Genomic DNA, 23,383 nt, shown 5'->3' with positions numbered 1-23,383 from the left:
ACATATTTATCATCATATATACAGCTCCGCTCGTCATCCACCTTCACAGACTGGAATGGATCTGAATTTTTTGCTTATTAGAGCGAACGACATGCGATGGCGATAGCCCTACGTGAACTCACGTTTCCTACTGATAAGTGCATTTACAAAAACACTTTACAAGGTTTTTATCATATTTACAGCGCTTCGACAAATTGTTGAGGTGTACATAGATAGATAGATAGATAGATAGATAGATAGATAGATAGATAGATAGATAGATAGATAGATAGATAGATAGATAGATAGATAGATAGATAGATAGATAGATAGATAGATAGATAGATAGATAAACTTTATTAAAAGAATAATCAGAAAAAGCGCTAATGGTCGGGGCCCTTAGTCCAGGGCTCCGCTGGCTCTTGCCATCTTCTCAGCTCTCTTTATCAGCTTGAGCTGGTCGTCGAGGGCCGAGCTGGACAGCAGCACGTGCCTCCCATTGCTCCCTCGTGGTGTTCGTGCCTGGGTGTTCTATGTTGTGTAGTGTGCACTTCCACGTAATGTGGTATAGGGTTGGTGTGGCCCCACACCATGGGCATTCGTCCCTGTAGGCTGTGGGGTGTATCCGATGTAATATGCATAGAGACTCCCTAATCGACATCCACAAACGTTGCCGGGTTACTATTCATCACACGGTGCAGGGGCTGCACACCCAAATAAATCAGCCTTTTCAGTGTAATGCATATCTGTAACGCCAGAATGTGGTCTTCCGCGAAACAGTTGCAAGTATGTCCTCACCGCACGCGCGTCGAATTGCTTAACATGCTTTCACTATTCCGTCGTTCCAAAGGAAGTGCAGTGGTTAGAACACCTGGTTCGCCACCCAAAAGACACAAGTCCGAACAGCACTAGGAGATGAGGATTTGATGGCAGAGCAACTGTTGGCATTGCGCAAATACACATTTGTGTCTTGTTTGCGCCTATGGAGGTGGCTTCGCGTGATAACAAAGCAGCTTGCAGATGCGTTCTTGTGTACATTCCATGAGAGGCAAGCCTTGAAATATGGATGACAGGATCCACAATACCACGTTCGTCATTGAGAATGTTCTCTCCGAATAGGCGCTGAATAAGTATGCAACATATTGGTATACATAATGGTCGCAAATGTCAAGGTCCACATTCACAAAGTACTTACGCCGTAGCCATGGGGCATAGCCAGGATGGCCGGGTGGTGGGGTGGGAGGGTGGGGGTAGTTTCTGTGTATACCCGTAATTTCGGTGATACCCCGCAATTTCTGTGTACCAGGGACGCCTGGCATAAAATGACGTCCCACAACACCCACCTGCCCCGCCCCAATTTCCCGGTTAAATGCGTGCCCCCCCCCCCCCCCAAAAAAAAAGAAGAAGAATCCTGGCTACGCCACTGGCTGGAGCATCATGATCGATTGTCGTTATCGAGCGTATTATAAGCGAAGACGGCTTGTCAATGACAAACAGCTTTTACAGAGCTGACGCCACAGTGCTGAATGAATGAAACGCGAAAATGCCCGACCGTGGCTTTTGATACATTTTGTCCCCTGTATTTGAGCGTTCACAATTCTCAATCATGGGCAGTTTAAGGAAAGAAGTGCGAATGCCGTTGAGCTAATGAAATGTTTTTCGCTATCTTCTGACATACAGTGAGCTAGATAGAAAGACAGGGAGCGTAACCATGTTGCTACTGATGTGGTATCCTGCAAGGGGTACAAGAAGGAAAAAGAAGTGAAAAGAAGTTACGGACGCGCGCACACGGCAGCGTTTGCATCGCATTCGAAGGAAGTCGCACAACCCAGACGTCTCTAAGAATTGCGATTTCGTTGTAGTAGCGTTCTACGAACATGACGTGCCAATATGTTTCGTGAGCACAGTCCGCAAGCACAGATCGCGTTTGGATGCCAAAAGAACGTATATGTGGCAGAAGACTTGTTCAATAGCGATGTCTCAACGGCAGATGGTGCACGAGGGCATTCATGCCAGTAAGTCGGCGTTTGTAAACGCGGCGCTGAACAGCAACCGCAGTAGGCTGCCCATAGCAACGACATAGACCAGACGCCAAGGAATCCAACAAATGTGAAATACACTGATTATGGTGTTCCATTTATGGGTAGCTGTGCTTGAAACAAATAACGCCAGAACAACCATTGAGGATTGTGAAGAACCATTGATGTTTTTTTTTTTTTTTTTTTTTTTGCGAGGGACGGACGGACGGGAGGGCACAGCAGTGAGAAAAGACAACGACTACAGTATGCAAGGCGGGACATCCACACTTGTTTTTATTCTTGGTTCTTACACCATAGAATTCACATCTTTCAATCAAAATGCAAACAACAATTGCGATACTTATGTACAGCATGAATTAGAAGACATGTCACGAAGCGTGGTTTAAATTGTTGAGTCATCGTACAGGACAAACCGCGCACTTTAGAAACCCCTGTTTTGCAGACATCTTGCTCGACTTCTATAGCGCGCTGCTTTCCTTGTGAGGAGAGCGGCTTGCACGGTCGCACATACGCTTATTTATTACATTTGTAACATTTTCTTCCTGCCTTGTATATGCGCAGCCGCAAGAATATGCATGTGTGTACCTAAAGAATTGCGAATGAGAACTACGGAACCATGATTTTTTTTCGCTCCTAGTACTCCCCTTTTTGTGCCTTTTCGTTTTTATTTCAGGAAACGGCTCTGTGATGGTTCCGTTAACGCATATACCCAGGGCCAGGATTACAAGAGATTTTCTTTCGCAAGAACTATTGGCCATTCACTCACTTCTTGGTCAGCGCCTGGTTCGCTGTCATATTTGGACGACAACCATGCTTATGCAGCCGTTTCTCCTTATGCATGCTTTTTTGAATATAGACCCATGATCCAATTTGCTAAGTGAAATTATTCACGCAAAATAACACGCATACTTGCACCTTGCCTTACAGCATTTAATGCTTAATTTCAAGTGGAGAGAACCGTTTTACTTCAGTCACAACTTTGGCATCGACGCTCATTAAATAAATATTGCAATCGTTCCAGTTGCACTCGTCATACGTTATCAAAGTTTAGTAATTGGACCTTCGATTCGAAAGTATGTTCCTAAGCAGGAACCATTGGTGCCATGGCTGCCGCATTAGTGCTCGGGAGTGATAGACTTAACGAGGTGACTGCCAAGGTGCCGGAAAGTCACGAACCGCCATTAATGCAGGAACAAAAAATTACGCCTTGGGAATCTAGCCTTTGTCATGCACCATAGTAGCTGGTCGACAGAAAAATGGGCAAATAAGTTTAACTCCGTCCTTTCACTACAACGGCATGGAACGCATTTCCGATGCCTGTGCCGGCATGGCGTCAGCTGGAGTCGTCGTCGTCGCGTCGATGACCATGCTGCAATCGCGGACACGGTATATGCACCCCGAGGTTACCGACTGATGCGGACGCACCAAGTTCACTGGTGTACGAAGCCCGGTACATGTACAGGGAACAAAACGATTCACACAACAAAGGCATCCTCGCCGTCAATTAATGCGCCCGCAGATATAGAAGCTCGAATACATTCAGCACCATGCGCTTCAGTTTTCTGCTATTTTTTTTTTTAACGCACCTTTATGCGAGACCATGTTCATTTATTTACAAGCCTAAGCGTAAAGAAAAGTGTGCACCAACAGACACCACAACGAATAAGTTTTTTGAAGACACAAATGATTTCTCTCGTGCCAGCATGCCGTAGTCTACAAACAGCACTGAACTCTGCCTACTGCTCAGAAAATGAGATCATCCTACAAAACAGGGGTCAATGAGAGATGCTCTGCAAAAGCCAGATATCACGTTCGGTGGCCACAGACTCCCGAAGAGGGGCCCGAGAGCTTCAGCCACACTTCTTATGACACGGTTCACTTGCCTACGCACACACGACAATTGCACAGTTTCGCACACTTCGTAGGCGACGTGAAAGAAAATCTTTTGGTTCCACATTGTGCGCAGCGAAATGCCTCCTCGTGTTAGAAAACATTCTAGGCTCCCCATATATGACATCAGTTGGACCGCCATCGCATATCTTCGCTTCGTCACTCACAAAAAAGAAGGAAAAAAAAAAGAAAGGCGAAAGAAAGCGTTCGCGCACACAGGCATTGCATTCAGACTTAAAAAAAATTGGGGCAAGTAAATAAGTTACAGAAATAAAAGTCTTCATTTATATATATATATAATATATATATATTTCATTCCAAACAGCAGACATTTCTTATGTACACACTTTTACATTTAAATACCAGTTATCTCCTCGACGAAAAAAAAAAAGGGGGGGGGGCATTTCATCAAAACGCCAGGTGCCTGAAGCTTTACGCGGCTGGCGGGCGTCAGGCAGTACGCAAGCATACACGCACAAATCACATCGAACAGACCAGCGATGCGCTGTCCGCCAGGGGCCGGCCACCGCCGCCGCCAGTCCGCCCTGCGTGGCATAACCCGGTCGAAAGACACGACCAGCCGCGCGCCACAGACGTTACGAGCACATGGCTTGTCGCCGCCGTTGATAGCGCCGGGAACACGTGAGGGCGCAGCTCTCCTTTGGTTCGCGGCGCTTACGTGCGCGGCGTTCCGGATGAACCCCTTCCGTTTCTCACTGCGATACGCTCGCACAAGACAGATGGGACTCTCCGAGCGCTTTGTTCTTGCGCACGTTCTGTGCTTATCGCGAGAGCGAGTTTCGTTTCCCGCTTCCTCTCGAACTCCGGCAGCCTTACACGCTTTTCTCTTTTGTGGTTGTTGTCGTTTGCCGACGACCTAATGCCAAGTCGCTAATTAGTCCTAGCCGCAGCCGACCTTGCTTTCAGATATCCAGCGAGGCCACGCACCGCTCACCGGAGACATTCGGGATAGCGGCCACGCGTATTTGGTGAAAACATCGCGTGGAGCACAATAGCCGCGTTGTTGCGCTGTGAAGAGCTGTGAAGGTACTTTCAGAGAGAGAGAATGCAGCGATCTTGTGTTGAGAGCAGAGATGCGAGGGAGTCGGAAGCACCATCGCATGCTTGACACTGGCTCGAACCGAGCGAGGAAACTTGAAATTGAAAACATTTTTCTTTTTTTCGTCCCGCTTTTCGTGACCGTTATGTTTATGCATTCCGCCGATTCTTAGCTCATGTGGGCCAACTAGAAAACATCAGAGGACCAGACTGCGAAATAAGAAATTCCATACTATGTAATTTGTTCTGCAAGGTTTTTCAAATAAATAGGGAAAGGAAAGACAGCGCGAGTCATGAACTGTTCTATCTTCTCTAAGCACATAAATAGCGTAACTTGACAGCTCAGCGAACAACGCTGCTGCTGCCCCAAAAAAACCCGTGTGCACTATTTCTTCCGTCATTTGAACGAAAAAGCGAAAAAAAAAGAAAAAGAAATGATGCCCTCCCTGACGCCTTTACATTAGGCACATACTTCTTTTGTTCGGTGAACATTGCACAATTCCAAAGAGCACAAATACAGTCGTGTCCAAGTACAGTTCACGCGTGTCGTCATAGTCCGAGAGGAAGTTCGTAGTTGCAAGGGCACTGGCACAAGCACACACACACGCCTTTCGCCGCAGCGGAGGCCGCCGAGGTGGACACGGCGGCAGCGGAGCGCGTCGACGGTCGGCGGAACGACCGGGGCCCTTCCGTTTCTCGGGGCGCTGTCGGGTGGCTCCGTGATCGGTGCACCCGTTCGCACAGTCTATAAATAATGGCCGCAGCCGATAAATAGGCCGTCGTTACGAGCGGAAGCCGCCCGGCGGGGAAGTGGGCGCCGCGTCGCTGGCGTCTGGTGTGGTGGCCGGCGAGCCCGCGGCCGACGGGCTGTCCTTCTTCGGGTACACGTAGGGCGCGTAGCGGTACAGTCCGAGCGAGTGCAGGGTCTCGGTGTGCGACGCCGCGGGCCGCATCATGGGCGGGAAGAGCGCGCCGCCCGCAGCCGCAGCCGCGGCGGCCGCGGCTGCCGCTCCGCCGCTCAGCACCGAGGCCAGGTGCGGCGGCAGGGCAGCCCCGGCAGCGGCCGCTGCCCACTGGGACCACAGCTGGGCCGGGATGCCCGCGGGCGGAGGGGCGCGCACGCCGAGGGCGTACAGCGACGGCTGCGCGTACAGTTCCATTCCGGGCGGCTTCCAGAGCAGAGACGCCCGCGCCACGGCCGCGGCCGCGGACGGTGGGCCCAGGCCGCCCAGCAGCCCCTTTTCGTGCAGGTAGGCCGCCGTCTCGGGGTCGCCCCCGTTCTCCAGGAAGGTGCGCAGGGGCGTGCGCGCGAACGGGTGATCCGTGATCAGCGATTCCATCGTCTCCCTGCATGCGAGGTTGCCAGCGTTAGTCTCTGGCCTGCCAGTTCGCTTGAAGATGAGCCGCCATCGAGCGCGGCAAACGCAACACCGGACACCGGCTGTGTACACCGGTGGGGCCCCTACCCGTGCTTGTATACACTCTCTACACTTCACGCGACACTCGTCGCAGTTTTTGGTTTTATATCGTAAAGCCGGGCATATGCAATTAGGTGGTATTGTCAGAGACACAGTAATTTAATAAAGATGAGAAAGAGAGAGAGAGAGAGAGAGAGAGAGAAAAGGGAAGGAAAGGCAGGGAGGTTAGCCAGTGTAAATACCGGCTGGCTACGCTGTGCTGGGGAAAGGGGTAAAGGCAATAAAATGAGAAGGAAGAGAGAAAAAAAACGAGAAATATGCCAACAGTAGCGCGATGTTACGCGCAACAATAGTCAAAGGCGCTCGCGCAATTCACATGTCCTTAAGAACTTGAGCAAAGCCATTAAGGCCTTGAGTGCCGAAACCCGTCTGGACCAGTGTCCTAGAACTTACTCTCACACAGGGGCTATATGGCTAATTCTGTCTGCCACCGAGCATGACGTGACTCATCGGTACCGAATAGCGCCGCGAGCCTCTTGTCGGCGGGGTGCATCGCTCTGCACGTCGTGATCTTGTGTTGGTGATTTACGTAAAGACAAAGTACGAGTCGCTCCGTCGTCAAAATGTACCTTGAGTAACAAAGCACTTGGGGGAAAAAAGCAGGAAACGCGAAAACGGCACCCGTGGCTGTAGCAGCCGCCACTTATCTTGCCTACTTCCGGACTCCAGGTAATGCGCTATTCGATCGCACGATGATACGTATAGATTTCAGATGATACACTTTCTGTCTTCGGGTACATGAATATGATTTTCATCTCCATTGCTTTAACTGTAATTCCCTTCCACTGTTTTCCTCCGTTCTTCCCCCAATGCTAAGTCACTCTGGCCAGTATTCAAAACTACCGTAAGGATCGCACTTCTTTACCCAACTTCGACGAGCTGCGGCCCTTACACGGGACCGAACCATTTCGGTCCCCTCTAAGAGCCGCTACTAAATAGCTCTAGATACTATATGCCGCTACTAGATGGCTCTCGTCATCTAGTAGTGGCACGCGGAAATACGCAGCACACGAAAATTCGCCGATGCGCGTACGCGGCATCGGGGCACCGAACACCATTGCTCCTGCGCTGGAAATTTTTTTGCCCCAAAATTTTGGCTGTCAAGCTGGGAGTGCGGCCCTTACACAGGTGCGACCCTTACACGAGTGTATGCGGTACTTTTCTCATTTGTACACGCGTGTTTTCCTTCTTAAAACGAAGCCCACTACTCGGCATCAAACTGATTTCCGTTTTGTTTCTGCTTCCTAAACTGTCTTCCAATTGTCCAAGTCACGCATTTCATACTTCGTAGGTTCATTACCAATCATAGTTCATGATCTTTACTATCCCTAACGCCGCACTCAGCATTCACCGAGAAGCGCTTCACCATGAGCAGACAGATACACAGATTTTTAAAATTTATTTACTGATTTATTTATTTGTAGCGCTAAAGACTACATCTCGAAATTTCTTTCCCAGCACTATATGAATACCAGCTGGATCTCATAAGTGGTTTTCAGGCGATGGTATAGGCACTTCAATCAACAAAGCTGACAATGATGGGCCGCCTGAACCGGCGAGATCAATCGCAATATCACAAACACGTGTTTCGGCAAGCAGTCGACTAGCTCAGCGCTGAGCGCGCCGTGCTCGCGCCCCGGTTCAACGAACGCGCTCGTTGACAAACTGCCAAACGTGCCGTGCAGTCGGGCGGCGAAAGCATAGGCGCGCGGTGCATTCCTCCGGGGCGAGCGGCGGGAAAGAAGCGCCGCCGGTAGGGTCCTCCCGCGATTTGCTGTCAGCGGTCGCCAGCGAGCGCCGCTATCAAACCGACGGCTTCTCGGCATCGTAGCGCCGCACGTCTATATACGAGGGAGGCGGCCTCGGCAAATGCCGCTTGTAATCTCAACAACTAGCGTTTATCGGACGGCGCATCTACACTACATCTTGGGAACTTTTAAGTTGTATCCCTGTGGGGAAAGTGGCTCAGTCGCGGCCGCCCTCTAAAAACACGAAACTGCGAGGAGGGGAGCCTGGAGGAGAGGCATATAAATTGGAACAGATGTCGTGCGGCCGCTTTGCCCTTTCCCTTTTTATAGGATCACGTGCGTGTCCTTCGAAGGCACGTCAACGCGTAGTTGACGATTCCGCGGCCTGCCCAAGACTTACCAAGAGCCAGGAGGAATACCGTGATTTATTTTACAGCGGCCTTCGAGCACGGCGACACGCAGCGTCCGCGCGCGCACGCGGCGCGCCCGCGGACGGGGCCAGCCGTAGGCAGCGCCCTCGTGCGAGCCACGGCGCAGAGCGAGCAGCCGGCAACTGCGCGATCGCCCTCCGGGGGCGCGCTTCACGGCCCGGCGGCGGCACGACCTGTCTTTTCCCGGGGGCCACGTGCATGCTTCTGCAGCCGCAGCAGCGCGTTTAGTCGACATTTCGTGCCGTGTCGGCTTCATCGACCTGCACAGCGGGTAGCCCACCACAACAGCGGCCGAGGATCGCAGGTCTCGCTGGTCACCCCCGTCGACCACGCTTTGTGTATTTTTAGCTGTCCGCATTTTTCTAAACACTGAAGCTCGGTACGCAAGCCGCTTTCGGTCGGGCCTATGGCACAGCGCCTGTCCTAACCCCTTACATGTGCACACACTAGCGAAAACCTTCCACTCTGTAAGTTTTGAATCTGAACAATATACACAATATAGCAAGTTTTCGTCTCAGTGCTTCCACTGAATAAAGTATAAGCGAGATCCTTACCTTTCAAGTTCTGTAAGCCGCGACGAATCTCTGAAGCCTTTTGCAAAGGGGTTGCTGTCTATTTTTAATTTCGTTATCTGAAAGGGAACAAGAGAGACCTTTGTTTACCAAGACACACTAACAAATCGGCTAGTGATGTATTGACAAAACGGAATGATGCAAGGTGAACATTTACCGTATACTCCAATTTCAGTGACTTACATTGCCTCATCATACTAACACGTTAACATGATTTACACTTGTCATTTCAGGTAGCCTGCTAGTGTGCATTTCAACTTTCTAATTGAACTACATATATTTGCGATACGTTTTCAAGAGCAACTTTTTCAACCGCTCCACCTGCAGTTGTTGGGGAGGAGTGCTAAGAGTGTACTTACCAGCTGATTTTGGTACGCCGTGACAGCTGTGAAGACCGTCTCGGGAAACACGTACGTCCGAAACTGTTCAGCTTCGAGATCGTTAACGGGAACATTCGGGGCGTTATGCCGACGTTTGACCAGATGTATACGGGGTTGATACTTGTGCATGGAGTTCAGGACAATCTGGAAACAGACATAGAAATTACAGTTGACACATATCCTTGCAAGCTACAACATGCCAAAATAAATGGTTTCCGAAATGCAGCTTGGGCGCAATAACTAAGTGAAGCATGTCCACTATATAAATAGTTGCCGCTAATTTCAACAACCTTGTCAGATAGCAGCAGTAAGATTTTGCTTTCTTTTACTGCTTCTCATCTTTTGTTCTCTCTCTCTCTTTTAGGCAGAACGCGCAAGACAGCCCGACGAGACTACGGCTTCCAGAACACGCTCTTGAATAGAGCTGTTATTTGATTGTGTAATTTTGTATGTGAAGAAACCAGACGCCGACGAGCCAGAGAGTCACGCTTTGTTATTTCTTTCCTCCCTTCTCCCCTCTTTTTCTTAACACTGTCCCTCGAAGAAAGCACTAAAAGAGTAGAGACATTCGATCCTCCTTGTTGAAAACCCAATGAAGCGTATTCAGTCAGTCAGTCAGTTTATCAACTTATCAACTTAGTGCTTGCTCTCATGTTATCAGTCTTCAGGCGCTAGTAAAAGAAACGATAATCTGTATTCTGGAAGAAGCTTGTTCTTTTTCTTTCTCGGGTTTACGAAACATAAGCGGCGTTTTCTTTATCCTACTGCACCGCACCCCCTCTTCTTGGTGTAAGTACCCGACCACCACATCATCGTTTTGTCTGTGTAGCTGACAACAGCAAAGTGCCAGCTATGATGACTGTCAATATTACTTTTAACTTGTTTTGGCAACTAATCATTCCCGTTACCGAACGTGTTCTTCGTTCAGATGTTAAAAAGAAGAAAAAAAAAAACGTTGTGGGAGAGGGGAGCCCTGCGACACACATCCCGGCTGCGGAGTCACGCGTAACACAGCAGTAGGTGCCGGCTGAAGACGGTGTGTGACTCACACCGAGGCAGCACACAGCGCACGCCCTTCGCTCGTCAGCTTCTCTGGATAGCTGTCGAGCGTTCTCCTCGCAACGCAGCCCACAAGCTTAATCTGCAGGCGTTGTCAGTGTGGCAAACTATAAACTGACCAACAGATTGCACCCACGGAGACGAATGTACTAAGCGCTGAGCACGAAGAATATATTTTCAGAGCTCATACGTTACTGCGTGACAACTTCTGTTTTATTGTTACTAGTGCTAAGCTTACAGAGAGCACCCGTGCTTAGCTTAAGCCAAGTCTTCGTCAAGTCGCATGCCCCTCACAGAGACAAAAGTTTCGGTTTCACACTCGTTCGTTTTGCCTGCCATATGCGGGCCGTTACCGCTTCTGTGGTATTAAAGCGAGAAGAATTTTCGAGGTGCGAACCGCCCATCTGATGACCAAGAGCTGCTCCATCAGCGAAGTGAAAGCGGCAAGGTGTCCATAGACTTCGGATTGGCACGACCTATACTAAATGCGTCTTGTACAAGATAGGACAAACCGACATCGCTGTGCGCTGTTGTGAGGAGGCTGAAGAAGACATAAAACACCTGCTATTACAATTTCGTATATACGTGTTTCGCGTATTCGCTGACATTGTCGTGCTCCTGTGGGTCTTGTGTGTGTGTGTTTGTGTGCACCGTGTTTTCCACCAGCGAGGACCGCCGTGCGTACGTCAACGTGAACACTCGACCACTTGTGAATAGATCAGAAACAAGTGTTTTTGTTGTGTGTATGTGAACATTCAAACTGTTGTTACTGTAATCATTTCACTATATTTTGTTTGAGGTTTTCTTAATTTTTTTATTTTACATTATTGTCACGTGGTAGTGACGGTTAAGAAGGCAGCAAAACAGTGATTAACGAAACGAGCATCTTATTGGGCGAACTTGTGCCGTCAAAAACTGGCAACACTCGAAGAACAGCGGTAGCGGCGAACATACTCGGCGATCGTCGAAAATCTGATCACCGGGTCAAGCGCGTCCGCTTTTATACAGCAGTCGTCGAACGTTCCAGACTAATCGTTGGGACCCGCGTGCCTTCCACAGAGTTCTACACCATTCGCGTCACGCGATGAAATCAGATAACACAAGGTTCGGCGACAACAGTCAGCGGATAGAAGCATCGATAACTTTCCAGAAACTTCGGATACATGCAGGCGCGTCCCGCGCTGTGCGATAACATTTGTTAGGCGGTGAAACGTGTCGCCCATAAAGACAAACAAGTACACGTGTCATTATTTTTTATTTTTTCAGCTCATCTATGAGTTAAGAGGAGTCGCTGGCGCCGTCTATTAAGCATCAACATCTTCTTGCATGCATCTAATTATTTTTTTTTCATGAGCAATGGCATCCATCAGTGGTGGCACTAAATAACACCACGTGCCTTCATTGCCATGCTGCTGCGCAAATAATTCCCTCGTGCTCAAGGCACGAGGGCTCTGTCGAACGCATGAGGTCAGCATGCGCCTCGCACATCGCGCAAAAAAAGCTCTCCCTTCCCACAGGAATCGCTTGGTGCAAGTCGAAATCCAAAGTCAATATGTAGGAGGCTGTTGCGTTTCGCCTGCGACACGTGGTTTTGCCGGCGCGACGGCGGCGGGGCGGCGGACATTTTGGCCCGATCGTCGTCACCGCAACACTCATCGCCAGGTGTTTCCAGGCGCGTCTGCGGCGGTGCGACCGCCTAGGGATTTCGTTCCAGTCATTGTGCCCGAAACAGGCGAGGCCAAAGCAGGGATCTCCTTCCAGTTATTGGGCCCGAAACAGGCGATGCCAAAGCAGGGATCTCGTTCCAGTCATTGTGCCCGAAACAGGCGATGCCAAAGCAGGGACCATCTTCTCGTTACAGTCATTGTGTCCGACCGGCAGCGCCACGACAGTGTGCTGCGCAGCGCCACGACAGTATGCTGCGCAGCGCCACGACAGTGTGCTGCGCAGCGCCACGACCAGGTGCTACGAGATCGTGCGCAGCGCCACGACATGGTGCTACGGCATCGCTACGACAGTGTGCGTCACCATTAGCCCATTGTACATTCACGTGCTCGTCTTTTGAGGGGTTCCTTCTTGCCCTCAACTGCGAGAGTATAAAAACAGCTGCCCCCGGACGCCAGAGGGGGGCTCCGATTTCTTCTGCTGAGTGAAGTGCTCTCCCGTCTCTCTACTTCGGTCAAATCTGACCGCCAACTCTTTGCGATGTTAAAATAAACAAGTTGTTTCGTTGTTACCTGTCGACTCATGCTTTGCCGGGACCTTCGGATGCTTGCAGTTGTACCCCAGGCCGCCAGGCCAACGCTACCCTTGGGGCTTGCGACCCAGGTACAACCACGGGCGTCAGCGCCGAGTTCCCATCCGATCGCTCCAGCGTCGCGATCCAAACATCTGGTTGCCAGCGGTGAGATCGCCTACGACTTCAAACAACGGTCTGCCAGCGGCGAGATCGCGACAACGGAGGCCAGCAGCAAAGAGATGCAGTTGACTGTATGCTGAGCAGCTCAACGTCGATCCGGGAGCAGTGCAACGAGCCCTGTGTGACGACTGGTTGCCTGCAGCGGAACGACTGCGCGGAATTCCTGCCTGCGAGGTTTGGTGAGTGCGGGACTTTCTTCTTCTGAGCGTTGCCAGGCTTTTTGTTAGTGTCAGAAACAGAGCTGGTAATTGTGGTTGTCGTTGCTGCCGGGTTAGTTTGCGGCAAGACAATAGTAAGCAGTAGAGAAAGCAGCATTCAGAGCAGCCATGGATTTGAAGTCGTTGCGCAAACCGAAATTGTTGGAGCTTGCAAGAGAGTTGGGTCTGGATGTCTCAGACAAACTAAGAAAACCGGAACTGATAACGGCTATTCTTGAGTTAGAGGCTGAGGATGACGAGCTGTCGGAATGCCTTGAGACTATTGAGGAGAGGTCAAAAAGACAGGAGCGCGAACTTAAAGAGCAGAAAGAAAAAGAAGAGCGCGAACACGCTTTGGAAATGAAGCGTCTCGAGGTAGAGATGGAACGCGCTCGTAATGGAAGTCAGGCACACGGTGCAGGAGAACGCGTATTGTTCAAAATGACTGACCTGATGCGGCCGTTTAAGCTTGGAGAGGACATTGGTTTGTTCCTGGTTAACTTTGAGCGAACGTGCGAGAAGCAGGGGTTCTCTCGGGAAACGTGGCCACAGCGCTTGCTCACTTTGTTACCCGGCGAGGCGGCCGACGTAGTCGCTCGCTTGGATAGAGAGGAAGCAGAGGATTTCGACAAAGTAAAATCGAGTCTGCTAAAAAAGTACCGGCTGTCTGCGGAGGCGTTCCGTCGGAAGTTTCGGGAAAATGAGAAAGGCAAAAGTGAGTCATATACAGAGTTTGCGTATAGGCTTATGTCGAACATGCAGGAGTGGCTCAAAGAAGAGAAAGCGTTTGGTGACCACGATAAAGTTCTGCAGTGTTTCGGGCTAGAACAGTTTTATAGTCGGTTACCGGAGAACGTGCGATACTGGGTCTTGGATAGGCCAGACGTTTGTACGGTGGCTAAAGCCGCTGAGCTAGCCGAGGAGTTTGTGACGCGTCGAGCTCGCGGAGCTAAGGACGGTCAAAAGGGTGAATTTGGCTCGAAGTTTGAGAGGCCGAAGTTCACGCCCATGAGATTAAACGGGGACACGCGTAGTGCGGATGCGAGCGAAAGCAGTCCGACCAAACGTAAAGAGACGGCGGCAGCCAAACGCAGAAAGCGGTTCGAGATGAGGCGAGCGCGCTTGTGTTATACGTGCCAGAAGCCGGGTCACTTTTCGGCGCAGTGTCCGGAAACAACACCAAAAGTTGTGTTTTTTTCAATAGGCAGCACTGACGAGAACATGAAGCTTCTTGAGCCTTACATGCGAGACCTCCTCGTAAACGGGAAAGAGTGCCGAGTGCTTCGCGATTCCGCAGCTACGATGGATGTAGTTCACCCGTCTTACGTAGAACCCCATATGTTCACGGGCGAGTGCGCGTGGATCAAGCAAGCCGTGGAAGCTCATAGCGTGTGTCTGCCGGTAGCAAAAGTGCTTATTGAAGGACCTTTCGGAGCGCTTGAGACGGAGGCGGCAGTGTCATCTATGCTGCCACCCCAGTACCCGTACCTATTTTCAAACAGGTCCGATCACCTCCTGCGCGAGAAGGGGCTTTTGTTTGGTGAAGCTAGTGTTCAGGCCTTAACCAGATCGAAGGTTCGGGAGCTCGCTGCAAAGGCGGTAGTTGCGGGGCCGACGTTATCAAACAACGAAAAAGGGTCAGAGGCGCAGCAAGCTGATATTCAGAGCACGCCCGAACAGAATAAAATTGAGTCTGTAGCGTTGAAGGCGCCAGATACTGGAGAGGAAAATCCCGATTCGGGAAAGTTAGAAGAGCTATCTACTGATTTGCTCATCGCGCCTACGTCAGACGGACTTGATAGGTTGCTAAAAGTCAGCCGGTCGGCTTTGATAGCCGAGCAAAAGAAGGATGGCAGCCTAGAAAACATTCGCTGCAATGTCAACGAAGGTATCGCCAGGAAAACTGCGCGTTTTGTGGAAAGAGGTGGAGCCCTGTACCGGAAGTATCTAGACCGCAGAGGAGTGGAGTTCGATCAGCTGGTCGTGCCTCAATGCTATCGTCAGGATCTGTTGCGCTTGTCACATGGGGGTTCGTGGTCCGGACACCTAGGAGTTAAGAAAACTAAGGACCGTCTCTTGCAAGAGTACTATTGGCCAGGGTGTTTTCGGGACGCAGACCATTTCGTGAGGACATGTGACACTTGTCAACGGGTGGGCAAACCAGGGGACAAATCGAGGGCGCCGTTGAAATTGGTACCTATCATTACGGAGCCTTTTAGACGGCTCGTTATTGATACAGTGGGACCTCTGCCGGTAACAGCCACGGGGTACAGACACATTTTGACTGTGATCTGCCCAGCGACAAAGTTCCCTGAAGCAGTGCCGCTTAAAGAACTCAGCTCAGTTGAGATAGTTAATGCACTACTGTCCATATTTGCGCGAGTTGGTTTTCCTGCAGAAATTCAATCAGATCAGGGCACAGTGTTTACTAGCGCTTTGACGACAACTTTTCTCGAAAGGTGTGGGGTAAAGCTGCTACACAGCTCAGTGTACCACCCACAGTCGAATTCCGTTGAGAAGCTCCACTCCGTCATGAAGCGCGTGTTGAGAGCCTTGTGTTTTGAACATCAAACTGACTGGGAGCTGTGTCTGCCTGGGGTGATGTTTGCTTTAAGGACCGCGCCGCATGCGGCTACGGGGTTTTCGCCAGCTGAACTGGTGTACGGTCGCTCGCTTCGCTCTCCGCTTCGCATGCTTCGAGAATCATGGGAAGGTAGGGGCGACGACCCAGTCGTGGTGGAGTACGTGCTTAAGCTCCTCGAACGCTTAAGAAGGGCACAGGAGTTGTCAGGTGAAGCAATGACAAAGGCCCAGCAGAGGGCCAAGGTTTATTATGATCGGACAGCCAGGGCCCGTCGTTTTGAGGTTGGCGATGAGGTCATGATATTGCGCACATCGCTAAACAACAAACTAGACGTGCAGTGGGAGGGCCCAGCGCGAATTGTTCAGAAACTGTCGGACGTTAACTACGTGGTAAGTCTGCCAGGAAAGCGGAAAGCACAGCAAGTTTACCACTGTAATCTGCTCAAACCTTATAGACAAAGGGAAGCAGTGGTGTGCATGATGGTAAACGTTCCTGAAGAGCTTCCGGTCGAGCTTCCGGGACTAGGCTCAGTGACGAACAGGGAAGACACCGGTCAAGTCATTAGTGACCTTATCAGTAAAGCACCGCTGTCGCCTGAGCAGAAAACCGAACTACACCAGCTATTACAAGAGTTTCAAGGTCTGTTCTCTGAGAGGCCTGGTAGGACTTCTGTACTTACTCATGATATAGAACTTACCTCCACAGAGCCAGTACGATCCAAGGCGTATCGGGTGTCACCCCGCCAGAGCGATATTATGGAGGCTGAGGTAAAGAAAATGCTACAGCTCGGTGTTATTGAGGCAGGTGAGAGTGATTATACCTCCCCTTTGATTTTAGTTGAGGTACCGGGCAAGGAACCTCGTCCTTGCGTCGACTACCGCAGGCTTAATTCCATCACTAAGGATCAAATTTATCCGATCCCTAACATCGAGGAGCGCCTTGAGAAAGTTAGTAGCGCTCAGTTTATTTCCACCCTAGATCTTGTCAGGGGTTATTGGCAGGTTCCACTTACAGAAGAGGCTAGTAGGTATGCGGCGTTCATTTCACCAATGGGAACATTCCGTCCTAAAGTGTTGAGTTTTGGTTTGAAGAACGCGCCATACTGTTTTTCAAGTCTCATGGATAAAGTGTTGCGGGGACAGCAAGAATTCGCTTTACCGTATCTAGACGACGTAGCGATATTCTCCGCATCCTGGTCTGAGCATATGACACACTTGCGGGCAGTGCTAACCCGCCTGCGCGAAGCAGGCTTGACAGTAAAGGCTCCTAAGTGCCAATTAGCACAGGCCGAGGTTGTCTACCTCGGTCACGTGATTGGTCAGGGTCGTCGCCGCCCCTCTGAAATAAAAGTGGCCGCTGTGCGAGACTTTCCGCAACCGCGCACAAAGACCGATATTCGGTCGTTCTTAGGTGTCGCCGGCTACTATCAGAGGTACATCCCTAGGTACTCTGATATCGCGGCTCCCCTGACGGATGCTCTAAGAAAGACAGAGCCTCAAACAGTCGTCTGGGACGAGACAAAGGAAAGAGCTTTTAGCGCCCTAAAGAGTGCCCTAACAAGCCAGCCTGTGCTACGATCGCCAGACTATACAAAAGGGTTCATTGTTCAGTGCGATGCTAGTGAGCGAGGCATGGGCGTTGTACTGTGCCAACGGGAAAATGGAGAAGTAGAACACCCCGTCCTGTATGCTAGTCGTAAGCTGACCAGTCGTGAGCAGGCGTATAGCGCCACCGAGAAAGAGTGTGCATGTCTCGTGTGGGCCGTTCAGAAATTGTCATGCTATCTAGCCGGCTCGAGGTTTATCATTGAGACAGATCACTGCCCTCTCCAATGGCTGCAGACCATCTCTCCCAAAAATGGCCGCCTCCTGCGCTGGAGCCTCGCTTTACAACAATATTCCTTTGAGGTGCGTTACAAAAAGGGGAGTCTCAACGGTAACGCCGATGGCTTAAGTCGAAGCCCCTAACGTAGGAATCAGCCTCAAAATTGTTTGTTACTGATGTTTTTCTTCCTGAGGCAGGATTTTTTTTAACATATTGCTTTTGTTTAGTGTTTCAAAGTGATGATATGCTTTCTAGTGCAATTTTTCAATTTGTGGACGCGTTCTGAGTGATGCTAGACTACTGTAAGGAACTAGGCAGTGGTATAAAAAGGGGAAAGAGCCTGGCAGGGCTTAGTGAGGGTTGTGCCGTGCTTGCTGACTGAGCGGTTGAGTTTTCAGCGTAGTTCTAACGCTTGCCGGGAACGAGAACAAAAATGTGAACTCTCCCGAAGTCACTTTGCAGTGTCCCGTGCGAACCTGAACGAGAGAACGAGGCCTTCTCTGTGCGCTGCGCTCAAGAAACGTCAAGGGACGCCCGACTTCGGTTATGAGCATCATCGAGCAACATCCCTCCGGACAGCGGATGCAGTCCCCTGTCCATCGGGATCTCCTTTCCCCGGCGGGGCGGTCTGTTGCGTTTCGCCTGCGACACGTGGTTTTGCCGGCGCGACGGCGGCGGGGCGGCGGACATTTTGGCCCGATCGTCGTCACCGCAACACTCATCGCCAGGTGTTTCCAGGCGCGTCTGCGGCGGTGCGACCGCCTAGGGATTTCGTTCCAGTCATTGTGCCCGAAACAGGCGAGGCCAAAGCAGGGATCTCCTTCCAGTTATTGGGCCCGAAACAGGCGATGCCAAAGCAGGGATCTCGTTCCAGTCATTGTGCCCGAAACAGGCGATGCCAAAGCAGGGACCATCTTCTCGTTACAGTCATTGTGTCCGACCGGCAGCGCCACGACAGTGTGCTGCGCAGCGCCACGACAGTATGCTGCGCAGCGCCACGACAGTGTGCTGCGCAGCGCCACGACCAGGTGCTACGAGATCGTGCGCAGCGCCACGACATGGTGCTACGGCATCGCTACGACAGTGTGCGTCACCATTAGCCCATTGTACATTCACGTGCTCGTCTTTTGAGGGGTTCCTTCTTGCCCTCAACTGCGAGAGTATAAAAACAGCTGCCCCCGGACGCCAGAGGGGGGGCTCCGATTTCTTCTGCTGAGTGAAGTGCTCTCCCGTCTCTCTACTTCGGTCAAATCTGACCGCCAACTCTTTGCGATGTTAAAATAAACAAGTTGTTTCGTTGTTACCTGTCGACTCATGCTTTGCCGGGACCTTCGGATGCTTGCAGTTGTACCCCAGGCCGCCAGGCCAACGCTACCCTTGGGGCTTGCGACCCAGGTACAACCACGGGCGTCAGCGCCGAGTTCCCAACAGATCGTACCAGCAGTCCGATCCAAATAAGGCGGACAATTAATAAAGAAGGATGAACTTGCACCGTAAGGCACCTCAAGAATGCTGGCCGATGTTTCGATTAGGTGGATCTAGGTGCATGGGTCAGTGACTATGGCGTCGCGCAGCTAAACCCGAAGTTGAGGGTTCGTTTCCCGGCCGCAGCGGCCGCATTTCGAAGGGTGCAAAGTAAAAAACCGCTCGTGTGCTTAGATCTAGGTGCATGTACAAGAACCACAGGTCGTCACAATTAATTATAATTATAATTAAAATTAAATTAACCACGTCTGTCATAAGCCACTGCGCAGTTGCGGGACGTTAACCCCAAGCTTTGCATATTTGTCAAATACATCCAGTCAACATTGAACTGCTACTTTAGGCAGTCAGTGGCACCCTGAATCTCAGCATCTGTAGTCGAAATATGACGGCGATGATAATCAAGGGAGCAGGAAGAGGAGCGCTCAGGGTGCACCTTACGGACAAGGATGGCGTACGACTTCGATATCTACGCAACGCTGGGCGGATTGGTTTGCGTAAATACGTTGTGCAAATATGCAAATGTGTTGAGACACATTTCGTGCTACTAAAGAGGCTTCTATAGATCGCGTGTGACAGCTCAGTTGTCACACGTGCGCTTGTACTTACCTTTATTCGGTGAGAACCTAAGAATTACATGGTTATGTGTATGCTGTTCCGAGCACAATTTGCATAGATGCGCCAGCCAATTTGGTACGCTTATTTACCTGCCGTCACGCGGTTTCGCGTGCTTAAAACAACTATTTTAACCATGCAGATCGGTCTTTGTGTCACTGGTTTCAGTCTAAAACCTGAACATCTAGGGCGAATTTTATGGGTGATCCTGTTATCGCTGCTCAGCCATAACTAACATTTTAGCTTTAAACAACCAACTTTTATTGTCCACTTAGCCTAGCGTTTACATTAGCAGCGCAAAATCATTAAGCTGTGAGCGAACTCCACTTGGCTCGGCTCTCTTTGAGAGGCGAAGGGCAAGTGCACTGCGTTTTTGTTGGAGGATCTTGTTTGTAATTCTTAGGTTGTCACTGACTAAACCTAAATGAATACAATGCTACTCTCTAAAATAAAAGCCACGTCGAGGAGAAATAACGGCGGCCTGCCGCGTCAAGCTGCTGGTGTACAATGTGTATCAGTGCTCCACCCCACATCATGTGCATACAAGTGGACTTAATTTATTATCGTTCTTCCGATCTTAGATTATATTTTTATTCTTGGTAGTTTCTTGCAATTCCTTCTTGTACGCGCGAGTTGCCGCGTGTTCTTGCCATATATTGACTTCGACTGTATTCGCTGACAGTATCTGCATAACAAACTTTAGTTGGCTGTGCGCATGTACGTTTCTCGTGGTCAGATGTTCATTTATTATTATTATTATTATTATTATTATTATTATTATTATTATTATTATTATTATTATTATTATTATTATTATTATTATTATTATTGCGCAGTTTTCTTGCGAGATTAAGTGCGTGTCATATTGCGATGGCTGACGAATATATACAGTCGTATAGCTAACTATTGCAGTTTCCCAAATGTTCCCATGGCATGGACACACAGCCATGGCGCAATTAGGAAATATACGGCGCGTCTACGAAACATACGCTTTGAAGCGGTTAGGGCCACCCGCCGTGGTTGCTTAGTGGCCATGGTGTTGGGCTGCTAAGCACGAGCTGGCGGGATCGAATCCCGGCCACGGCGGCCGCATTTCGTTGGGGGAGAAATGCGAAAGCACCCGTGTACTTAGATTTAGGTGCACGTTAAAGAACCCCAGTTGGTCCAAACCATTCCGGAGTCCCCCACTATACGGCGTGCCTCGTTATCAGAAAGTGGTTTTGGCACGTAAAACCCCGTAATTTGATTTCAGCGGTTAGGGTCACGCTCAGAATGCGGTTCTAATTAGTCTTGGTTTCTAGAAACCTATAAATAATCTGGACGCCTGCCCATTCGTTACTCCGCGGTAATCAAGCGGCCCCCGCCGAGATCTGGCACCCGAGATCACCCTAAATCTTGCAAACCAAGAACCACTGGAGGATGACGGCCGAGCAAGCCACCCTCTCCTTACTTTCAATGGCATCCCTAAACAGTGCATGCTGTCCCGGCGAACATAGAAGGAGCGCTGTAGAAAGAGCAAGAAGTCATCTTCCGTCAACTACAATCACATTCCCACACCCCACGAGGCTACACGCCCATCTACGCCACACTCTGCACTCCCCTGTGGAGACACTGCGGCCAACTAGCGACGCTGTATCACATGATCTCCGAATGTCCGAATAACCCATACCTGGGTCCAATACCGAGTCAAGCAAACGAGCAGTGCGAGAGTGAACTCGCCAGCTCTAGCCCGAATAGTCAACTATATGGATAACAGAAAGGTCGAAGGCGTCGGGTAGGACCAACGGAGTGCTGGACTACGGACCCCGTCCACCGGCCAGCTGTTTGTCCATTTAACAAGGTTTCTGCTCCTCCCCTCGAAACATGACCTCAGCGTGTGTTGAGCTCAACGCGGCGCAGCAGAAATCACCAAGTTCTCGTGACAGTTGCATGTTGTAATTCTGGCAGCAGTCGTGTTCAGCGGCTACAGCGTATTCCAACGCATACCTTCACGCTGTACAGGTACCAATAATGTTTCCTCTGAGTTCCGGCCTTTCCTTCTCTCTCTTTATGTCTCTTTGTAGTTTTGAAGTCACGCCGCAGTCAAAAGCTAGTTGTTTCATACGATTGACTTACATACGCGTTATCTTGGTGCACGCCTTGTAATGAATTTTCGTATGCCAAATAGAAATAAAAAAGAATCATTCGTGTATAACTTCCTGCACTTTGATTGAAGAAAAATTGTTATATAAAACCTCCTGGTAGATATAGTCAAGCAAAGAAACTTGGACATCGTTAAAGGAAGCAAGGCGTCTTTGATACAGGCAATCGGACCGAATAGTCTAGTAATTGTCAACCCTTTATCACCACTAAGGCGGACGGTGTTTATGTTTCTTTGATGCTGAGGTATCATTGCATGTGCGTTATCGCTTACTCACTGTTTAGATTTCTTTTTGTATGTTGTATTCGAGAAAAAAAATGTATGACTGATTGTGGATTTGGTGTTGGATACACGAACAATAATATCGAGCCCTTTACTCGACGTAATGTATTCTGACAGAAAGATATGTCCTTTTATTTTGCGTTTAGGTATCTAAAGATGAATTAAAGGTATTGTAGGTGAAGCCCCCTTCCCGGCATGAAGTCCAAAAAAGAACAGCGGTGTGGTCCTTGGGTTCAACTGTCTTGGTACCACGTACTACGAAGAGCCGAAGGATCTTTTGTCTGTTACAGAAAATATTCACGTCGCCTAACTTAAGAAAAATTCTTGTGTCGGCTTTTACAAAAGGCAGGGAAGCATCTAAGATTACCTTAGGTTCATTCCAGCAGTTCAGAAATGCTCCTAGTTGAATTTCGATGCACTAGAACAGTACGTGCTGGCAATGAAAAATAGCTTTTCGTACTTTTTTCTTTTGTCAAGACGTTACTATTCGCGACGCGTCTGATAACATTTATGTATAGCCAGCTCGTGGAGCGAGGTCGTTGTTCATAGCGTCAAGTGCTATACTGCCCTTTTTCCTTCTCCAGCGTAGGGTAGCCAACCGCACGCTTTTCTAGTTAAACATCCCTATAGGGATGTTTGCCAGAACCTTCTACTTTTCTTCTCCCTTTCTTTCTTCCTCTTCACCCTTACAGAAACTGAAAGTTAGTTCTGATACCAGACATATACCCCGTTCGCCCTTAGCTGCTTTTGAGACCTTCGAAGCCTGAGATTTGCCATCTCTCTGTAGCGTCAGGTTGCTCACCAAGGCACCATTAAACATTAAAGAAACTGGCGGGCTTGTTTGAACGGTTAGCCGGAGCACGTCGACGCGGTGAGGGGTGAAACGAAAATCACGACGACGGGAGCACGGTCTCGCATGGTACTGCAGGCGTCACGTGCGTCTTCCAGACTGTGCGCATTTGCAATAACTAAACAACGAGGGATTGCGAAGTGTGACCAGCCAAGGAGTTGTTTTGGGAGACGTGCTTCCGAGCCTCTCCACATTAGTAAAGCAGCTTAATGAAAGCGACTATTAAGGCGATGTCTGAGCTGCCTATATTGAGAATCCACGGTTAAGCTCCCAACATAAATGTAAACAAGCGTCCGGTACCGTGGCAACTGTTGACCACGCGGCTTCAGCGGGAGACAGGAAACAGACAAAAGTG

At 49.9% G+C, this 23,383-nt stretch overlaps 1 protein-coding gene across 1 annotated transcript in view; it reads right to left on the bottom strand.

Annotated features, from left to right (window-relative positions):
• Positions 1–2,264: 2,264 nt before the first annotated feature.
• LOC142565608 (uncharacterized) overlaps positions 2,265–23,383 on the bottom strand; it is a 141,978-nt gene continuing 120,859 nt past the window's right edge. The window contains exons 4-6 of the mRNA XM_075676274.1: positions 9,556–9,720; positions 9,179–9,255; positions 2,265–6,314 (exon numbers count right to left, since the gene is read on the bottom strand). Coding sequence (XP_075532389.1) covers positions 5,750–6,314; positions 9,179–9,255; positions 9,556–9,720 — 807 coding nt within the window. The 3' untranslated portion in view covers positions 2,265–5,749. The remainder of the gene's footprint in view (positions 6,315–9,178; positions 9,256–9,555; positions 9,721–23,383) is intronic.

Source organism: Dermacentor variabilis, chromosome 1 (genome assembly GCF_050947875.1).
Source record: "Dermacentor variabilis isolate Ectoservices chromosome 1, ASM5094787v1, whole genome shotgun sequence".
NCBI lineage: Eukaryota > Metazoa > Arthropoda > Arachnida > Ixodida > Ixodidae > Dermacentor > Dermacentor variabilis.
This window is presented reverse-complemented; position numbering and strand designations above follow the sequence as displayed.